The 8,487-nt window shown below is 36.5% G+C and overlaps 1 protein-coding gene and 1 pseudogene across 1 annotated transcript; both read left to right on the top strand.

The window, feature by feature from the left end:
- Positions 1 to 2,558: 2,558 nt before the first annotated feature.
- Positions 2,559 to 4,402, top strand: LOC147381602 (AAA-ATPase At4g25835 pseudogene; annotated as a pseudogene).
- Positions 4,403 to 6,253: 1,851 nt separating this feature from the next.
- Positions 6,254 to 7,979, top strand: LOC147381601 (uncharacterized). Its single transcript, XM_086430189.1, has 3 exons — positions 6,254 to 7,331; positions 7,461 to 7,540; positions 7,631 to 7,979. Exons 1-3 carry the CDS (start codon positions 6,444 to 6,446, stop codon positions 7,722 to 7,724), a joined length of 1,062 nt encoding a protein of 353 aa, XP_086286315.1. The 5' UTR covers positions 6,254 to 6,443; the 3' UTR covers positions 7,725 to 7,979.
- Positions 7,980 to 8,487: the final 508 nt, after the last annotated feature.

Raw genomic sequence — 8,487 nt, 5'->3', positions numbered from 1 at the left:
ACTTGATACGGTTCTCGATTTGAACCGGACCAAGTTGCACTCCTAGGTATCACATTTGGACACACATCGTCAATGATCTAGACAGGGACAAAGCTAATAAGGAGCTGGGGGGGGGGGGGGGGGAATTGCCCTCGTAGAGCTTTGAGATAGTCCAGTCCTGTATTCTCAACTAAATAAATGCCTCATTCGCCCCCACTCACTCATCTCCCTCCTTATTTGCCCCCACCCTATCACCTCCCTCCAATTTTTTCCCTAGACCCCTTACAGTTTTTGAAGATGAAATTGTCTCTTGATTAAACCTTCTCTCGTGGACTAATTGAAAAAAATACTTAAATAGTCTTTTCTTCAACTTTCAATAAAAAATCTTTGAATTTCTCCTCAAAACTATTCATAGTCAAGCTTTTCAATTGTACTATTAATTATAATTTGCCCCCACTACAATAAAATCCTGACTCCGATCCAGAGGTTTGTGATGGATGGAAACAATATCTCTAGAGTCCAATTTGGGACTATAACTTGACATGTTATGAGGCAACCATCCAACCATTAAGATCAATGAATTGGTGGGTCAAACTTTTTGGGAGGACAGGTAAGTTACATGCAAGGGTGGGTCTAATTTTACCATAACTAAAAGTAAAAAAAAAAAAAAAAAAGTAATTATTAATTAACATAAAGAAGTTTAAGAACATTCTCTTACTAAGTTACCCCTACAGACCAAAAATCACAAAAGCAAAAGGAAACCACCAAAGAAGAAAAAACTATTATAAAAAAAAAAAAAAAGCAAAAGCAGAGTGTCCCGTGCGTGTGTGCATGCTCAGTTCTCTACTTTTCGTTTTTGAAGAATTTTCAAGAAAAGAAAAAGCAAATTAAATTAAAGACAAAAAAAAAAGAAACAAAAGAAGAAGACGAGTCGCTTCACCTTTCGCTTTATCTTAGCTTTACTTATCTTATGAAAAATAATTTAAGTATTTAAAAATAGTTTAAAAATATAAAATATGTTTGAATAAATCGGTTGAGTTTCTGACCTAGCTCAAAGCATTTCTCACAATTTGACAAATCAACTCAAATGATTTTCTGAGTTGATTAGGCAAGTTGCCACCAAAGAGTTTATTTGACAAATCCATTTCTTGAAAATCATTTTTCTATAAAATATTTTATCCCGAATCAACAACTCTTATCTAACTCTACCTTATAAGTCCTGATATTTGGCCTAAACTTAGAAAAAAGACGAATAATATGTGAAACCTGAATTTCTAGGTGATCCAATATACATGCTTAATATTAATTATTAAGGTTTCGTTTACTAAAATTCTGGATATTGGTTGAGTTATAAGGTAATTCAACCTAACTATTTGTGTTATATTTAATATTTTCTCCAAAAATAAAATATATGTGTGTTTTCTCTTAAATTTTGATTTTTTTTTTTTAACTAAAATATTTATTTATATATTGTAATTATTGAGATTGTAACACATGTAACCTTGAGATATGAAATGGATATTCAACATAGTATAATAATAAAAATAAATCAAGTGTGAAATGAAGGGTCTGAGACCCGTCATCCAAGATGTTAGAATCGGACCAAAGAATATTTTTCATAGGCCCCTAAGTTGGACTTGATATAAGCTAATGGCAATGAGTGGAGGTAAAAATCAAGTGAAAAATGATTACTAAATCCTAATAAGGAAAACAAAAACTATAACCAACTCCCAACTCCCAACAAAAAAAAAAAAAAACAATTAAGTGATTTAGGCATTAGAGTACTTTTGTAGATACACCCTTAATGTTTGAAGAACTTAGAAAAATCTATCATCAAAGCCTAAGTACGAGGATTCAAAATTTTCTAATTGTTGCTTCTATAGAAGAATAAACCAACTTTTTTCAGTTGTAGAAACTCGTAATTAATAAAAGTTCGATAGCTAAATCAAGCATACTTTTAGATAGTAAAAAAGAGGACAATTCTAAAATGGGACAAACTAGTTGCACAACACCCATTATAAATTGCACTCCATCACTTAAAAAATCCCCTTTCCACTCCATTTGGATGATTACACACCAAAAATGATTTTAAAATAAATCTTGCACTCCTTTTTTTTTTTTTTTCTCAAGTATGCCCTTAGGTTCAGATTAATTTTTAAAGAGAACAGGAACAAAATCAATCACAAAGCACGAGTAAAGAATACAAAACTAAAAATTAAAATAAAGGTAAATCTCTCAAAGATTACAAATTGGAGTGTAAGCAGTAGGTTAAAATAAAGGAACTTTGGATAAGATTGGTGTGCAATCAGCCATTAGTGATGTGCAACTAGTCGGTCCTTCTAAAACTTTACCAAAACATGGGATCAAAAACTTTTCACATTCAAAAAATTAAGATATCTAATTTATTTGCTTAGTACGAGTCAACTCGGTGGACATGAGAGTAGACCCTGAATTTCGAGTTTAACTTTTAAAATATGTATGAGGATTTAAAATTCCCCAAGTTCCCCGTACACTCTCACTCTCACTCTCACTCTCTTCTTGTCTTCTTCTCTCTCTAATCTCTATATATAGTTAGTTACATCACGACGACATCCACACTTGAAAACAAAAACAAGAAAACATGGAGATCTTATCACAGATGTGGTCTTTCTTAGGCCTTCTCACAGTCCTCCAAAACGTCTTACCTTCTCAACTTCTCTCTCTCCTTCACTCCTTCTACGAATCCCTTCAAGACTTCTTCAGCCCATTCTCTTACTTCGAGATTCCCGAATTCAATGGCTATTGTGGTGTCGATCTAAACGATCTCTACCGTCAGATCCATCTCTATCTCAACTCCATTGATCCTTCCGCCACCTGTCGTCGTCTCACTCTCACTCGTTCCAAAACCTCCACTCGCATCTCCTTCACTGTCGCACCCAATCACACCGTCCACGACTCTTTCAATGGTCATCATCTATCCTGGACCCACCATGTCGACACCGTACAAGACTCACTCGACGAAAAACGAAGTTTCTCTCTTAAACTCCCTAAACGACACCGACACACTCTCCTATCTTCCTACCTTAATTTTGTCTCCGCACGTGCCGAAGAGTTCGAACGTGTCTCACGTGAACGAAGACTCTACACCAATAACGGTCATGGATCTTACGAGTCTGGATGGGTTTCCGTTCCGTTCCGTCATCCTTCCACGTTTGAAACACTAGCGCTTGAACCTGATTTGAAAGAACAGTTAACGGAAGACTTAACGGCGTTTTCTAACGGAAAAGAGTTTTATCACAGAGTTGGACGGTCTTGGAAACGTGGATATTTACTCTATGGTCCACCTGGATCTGGTAAATCAAGCTTGATTGCTGCGATGGCCAATTTCCTGTGTTATGACGTGTACGATCTTGAACTCACCAAAGTCTCTGATAATTCTGAATTAAGAGCTCTACTCATACAAACTACCAACCGTTCGATCATCGTCATCGAAGATATCGATTGTTCACTCGATCTAACTGCTGATAGGCTCTCAAAGACAAAATTTAAAAAGTCAAAGTCAATGGAAAGTAATCATCATCCACGTGGCGATGATAGAGAAGATAGCGGACGTGTGACTTTGTCCGGCTTACTTAATTTCACGGATGGGTTGTGGTCCTGTTGTGGTGAAGAGAGGATCATAGTGTTCACTACTAACCATAGGGACAATGTCGATACGGCGCTCGTTAGATCAGGGCGCATGGATGTGCACGTGAAGCTCGGCACGTGTGGGATACACGCGTTCAAGGCGTTAGCTAGGAATTACCTGGGTTTGGAGTCGCACGTGCTGTTTGATGCCGTGGAGAATTGTATAAGATCAGGTGGGGCCCTCACTACTGCTGAGATTGGTGAGATCATGTTGAAGAATAGAAGAGATGTTGACGTGGCGATTAAAGCGGTTGTTTCGGCTCTACAGGGGAGTATTATTTTGAAGAGTGACCGGGAATCTGACGACACAACTAAGATTCCGGACAGTCTTGACCGGTTGTTGTTAGATTCTCCGGTAAATTGGGAATCTTCACCGGGAAAATTGGGTGGGAAGAGGAGGAAAGAAGGGTCTAACTGGGAGAAGAAAGTGAAGTTTTTGGTGCGACTCAAATCGTTGACTAAGTCAGACTCTGGGAGGAGAGGAGTATAGTAGTAGGTTAATGGCTAGCTACTAACGTGAGAAGTGGTGCGTACTACGCCCTTTTTTTTAAGTGGACCCCACCACCTATTTATTATGGATTTTGGGCTAACCACTGATGATGTATGAAAGAAGGGGATTGTTATCAATTATGTGTAGTGTTGTAATAAGTGGATCTCAGTTAAGTGTTGTAGTCGATCCTGTCCGTCCAATCTGGATGATGATCAACACATCATCCTTCTTCATGTTCTAATTAGATGTTGAGATTATGATTTTTCTTTTCTTCTTTTAATTTACAATCGATTGGAAAAAAGAAATCGTGTTTTAAGAACTGGGCATGATGATGACTACCATTTAATAATAATAATAATAATTATTATTATTGTAACATGATTTTTAAACTTGTCCGAGATCGAGATGTATCGTTCGAGTTAACTCGGTATCGGAACTGAACGAGACCAACTCACAAAGTATTTTGAGACGACCGTGTATCGTGAGATAAACGAGTCGTCTCGGACAATATTTTTCAATATCTCAGGTGATACAAACGGGACAACATAGAACATGATTAACTCACGAGTTAAAGGAGATGTATCGGATGAGATTTTTAAAATCTCGTCCGAGTTTACCAAGACAAATGAGTTAAAGTCTCAACCCTCTGTTCTTACACCTTTAAATCGATTTTTGTTTAATTTTGTATATTTTTGGGTTCATTTTTTAATAGGAATCATTTATGAAATTTTTAGATTTTTTAAATGGTTAAAAACCATTGTCTCAATGTCGAACAAGACAACTTGAACGAGATGAGACGTATTGTCCGAGTCAACTTGGTATCAAAGTTGAGCGAGATGAGACGTTATACCAAGTTTAAAAACCAAGAATTATAGAAAGATGCTATTGGCATTCCAACTTTTACTTATTAGAGCCCAATTTCTTAAATTATTTATCGCTCCCTAATTAGAGATCAAAACACATCATTCAAATATTATTTTTAAAAAATAAAAATTAATCGTTTGACGATAGTGAGAATTGTTGGACTCTTCCTTTTACTACAAATGAAAGCAATTGAAAATGACCCAAACTGCAACCTAAGAAGAAACCTTAGCTCAAGGTCCAGCCCAACCTTATTGGGCCAGTCCACACATCCAAGTTGTAAGCCAATAAGCCCTTTGAAAACCCTAGCTTATTTTATGTCCTCCTTCCAAGGTGTCAATTATGCCCAAGAGTTGAAATCCATGTGAGTCTTCCATCTTCCCTTTCAATTAATTGCTTTCTTGGCTCAAGCAAGGTTTAAAATCTCATCTCGAGGTAATGTTTTGTTACTAAGAGCAACCCAAGATGTGTGGTAATTCTACTTTAATATTATGTGAATGGTGTGCTCTTAGTAAAAGTTAGTGTGGTAATAGACTCTCTCTATTTATGCTTTACAATTCTTACATCTTGGAAGGACACGAGGACGGCTTGTAAGGGTGGGTTGGGATGGGCTGAGCCCGGCCCTGAGCCCATGTTTTAAATAGAGAGATCCTATTGCCACACCAATTTTTTACTAAGAACCATGGTTTCATAGTTCAGTGTGACATCTCATCCCATTCAGTTGTCTCGGATGATTCAACTTGTCTCAAACGAGAATAACCATGTAATTTGATTTAGAATAATTTATTCATATATACATAAAAAAAATTATAATTATATATATATATATATAAAAGATATGATAAATTAGAAGATGTTTAATCATAAAATTATTATTTTTATTTAGATAATAATTATTTAAATTAAAAAAATTATTTTAAGTAAAATATACAAAACCTTGGTTGACTCGAATGAGTTTTACCAATTCATTCAAGATTTTCAAAATATCATTCAAGTCGTTTCACTTAACTCACTAGAATTTGACACATGTTTGATGCTTGCCTATCTGTCTCCTGTTTATCCGAGTCAGATAGGTAAGCATTAAACATGTGAGCTAATTTATTTTTAGTATCATGTGCATTTGTGTGCGTTTAGTAAAATTTGGTGTGACAATAGAATTAATCTAATAAAACTATGGGCTCAAGGCCCTATCCTATTCCAGCCCAGCCCAACCCTACAAGGTGTATGAATTCTGAATCATGAAACCCTAACTCCGATTCCCTCGTTCCATCTAGATCCTTCCAGGTTCCAACTTCCAAGTTACAAGTCAGAAGAACCATCCAGAATAAGTCTTCTTTCCCTCTTTTTATCCCACAAATTTCCACTCATCTCCATTTGTCACCCATTTTCTTCAAATTCATTACTCTCTCTCTCTCTCTCACTCACTCAGAAACCCTAATCTCCATTAATGGCGAAGTACGGTGAAGGCGACAAACGCTGGATCGTAGAAGAAAGACCAGATGGTGCGAACGTCCACAACTGGCATTGGGCAGAAACCAATTGCCTCGATTGGTCTAAAAACCTTCTCACCAATCTTTTATCAGATCTCACAATTCTCAATGGAGAAGGAAATCTCTTCATCAAAACCAAAACAGTCGACAAAGTCGAAGGCGAAGCTTACGTTAATGTTCGTAAGGGAAAGATTATACCAGGTTACGAGATCAGTGTCACCATTTCTTGGGAAGGTGAAGCTAAAGATGCGGATGGAAAATCTCTCCTCAAAGTTGAAGGAACTGTGGAATTACCTTACATTGCTGATGAAAACGCTGATGAAGATCCAGAATTGAAGATTATAGTTAAAGATGAAGGCCCAATTGGAAAAAGATTGAAAGATGCGTTTTTTACGAATGGGAAATCGATTGTTTTGGAGAAAATTAGGGTTTATGTTCAAAGTATGGCGAAAGGAGGTCCGGCGAAAGAAGAACTGGAGGTTAAGAAGAGTGGAGCGAAGTCTTCTTTGGCGAAATCTATTGCAGATGCCCCAATACCAGCACCAGCACCAGCACCGGCACCTGCACCAGTTGTGTCGAAGAAGAAGGAAGAGAAGAAAGGGTTTAAGACGATTTCTTTAACGGAAAAGTTTAATTGTCGAGCCAAGGATTTGTATGAGATTTTGATGGATGAGAATAGGTGGAAAGGGTTTACACAGAGTAATGCAAAGATAAGTAAGGAAATTGGTGGGCAATTTAGTATTTTTGATGGGTCGATTTCGGGGATTAATGAAGAGTTACAAGAAGGGAAGTTGATCTTGCAGAAATGGAGATTTGGGAGTTGGGCAGATGGGATATATTCGAAGGTAAATTTCTTAATTTCGTTACTAATTGATTGTTTGGGTCATTGACATTTGACGGACCCATTGTTTTGATTTCGTAATTTTGTTACTAATTGATTGTTTGGGTAATTGAAAATTTGGCGGATTTTACAGGTTCGACTTACCTTTGATGAGCCTGAACCTGGGGTTACGATAATCAAGTTGACGCAGACCGGAGTTCCTGATGAAGATAGGTTGGTTTTTTGAATTTTGGGTTCTTTTTAGCCTCTTTTTGTTTGTGTTTTGGCGTGTTATTTGACCGATATTAATTGATTGTATTGCAGATATGGGAATTCGACTGTGGTTGAGAACACTGAGAGAGGATGGCGGGAGCTCATCTTTCATAAGATACGGGCTGTTTTTGGTTTTGGAATCTAAAATTTTCATGGAAAAAACATGTTGCCATGTGGAATTTTAGAACATTTTGATATGCTTTATAGAATCTTGCGTACTTCTTCATGTTGTTGGATGTTGTGAACTTCATTGTTTTGCTGGATTCAAATGCCGAGAAATCAAGGCTTGTCATGAGTTGGATTCTTGTCATTGTTATGCAATTCATTCATGGTAGACAATATATACTTTGAATGTGTTTAAGGGAGGTGGTTGTTATAAGATTATGATGCCTTTTTTTTATGTGCCCTTTGTTCTTATTTTTTGTATCTTATTGGTACATTTTCTTGGCTACATATCTGTCATTTACTTCTAATATTTCATTGAGGTTTGAAAGGAATACGGTTAAAAGGGTTTCTGTATCCTTGTCGAAATACTCATTGGGCCTGATACTATCTTTGGGGAGATTTCAGTTCAGTGAACCTTCCAAACTGAACCAACGAAAATATGAATACTATCCATTTGAACCTATTGATTAGGTTAAAGATACATTTGCATATACATATTTGTGTAGGAAACATACCATGGCTATGTTAGAACTTAGAAAGAAGCATAGAATGTGTGCTCCATTGTGGCGAAGAAAAAAGAGAACAACACTTATTGTGGAAGTTTTTTCCACTATGAGGTTAGAATATGTTCAACAAATTGATCTTCTCAGTTTAAAGTTGAAGCCTTAAATCCGTAGAAACGACTTGAGTAGGCATTGAGCCTTCTTTTGATTTTTAAGATCATTATCTTAGATATTTATTTG

This window comes from Akebia trifoliata, unplaced genomic scaffold (genome assembly GCF_017979445.1).
Source record: "Akebia trifoliata isolate Shusen 1 unplaced genomic scaffold, ASM1797944v1 Contig00341_ERROPOS679206+, whole genome shotgun sequence".
NCBI classification, from domain to species: Eukaryota; Viridiplantae; Streptophyta; class Magnoliopsida; order Ranunculales; family Lardizabalaceae; genus Akebia; species Akebia trifoliata.
The sequence above is the reverse complement of the archived record's forward strand: the minus strand, read 5'-3'. Positions and strand labels throughout refer to the sequence as shown.

Coding starts and splice junctions, on each gene's coding strand:
- LOC147381601 (XM_086430189.1), top strand. CDS start 6,444: ATGGCGAAGTACGGTGAAGGCGACAAACGCTGGATCGTAGAAGAAAGA. Junction 7,332..7,460: donor CAGATGGGATATATTCGAAG/GTAAATTTCTTA, acceptor CGGATTTTACAG/GTTCGACTTACCTTTGATGA. Junction 7,541..7,630: donor GGAGTTCCTGATGAAGATAG/GTTGGTTTTTTG, acceptor ATTGTATTGCAG/ATATGGGAATTCGACTGTGG.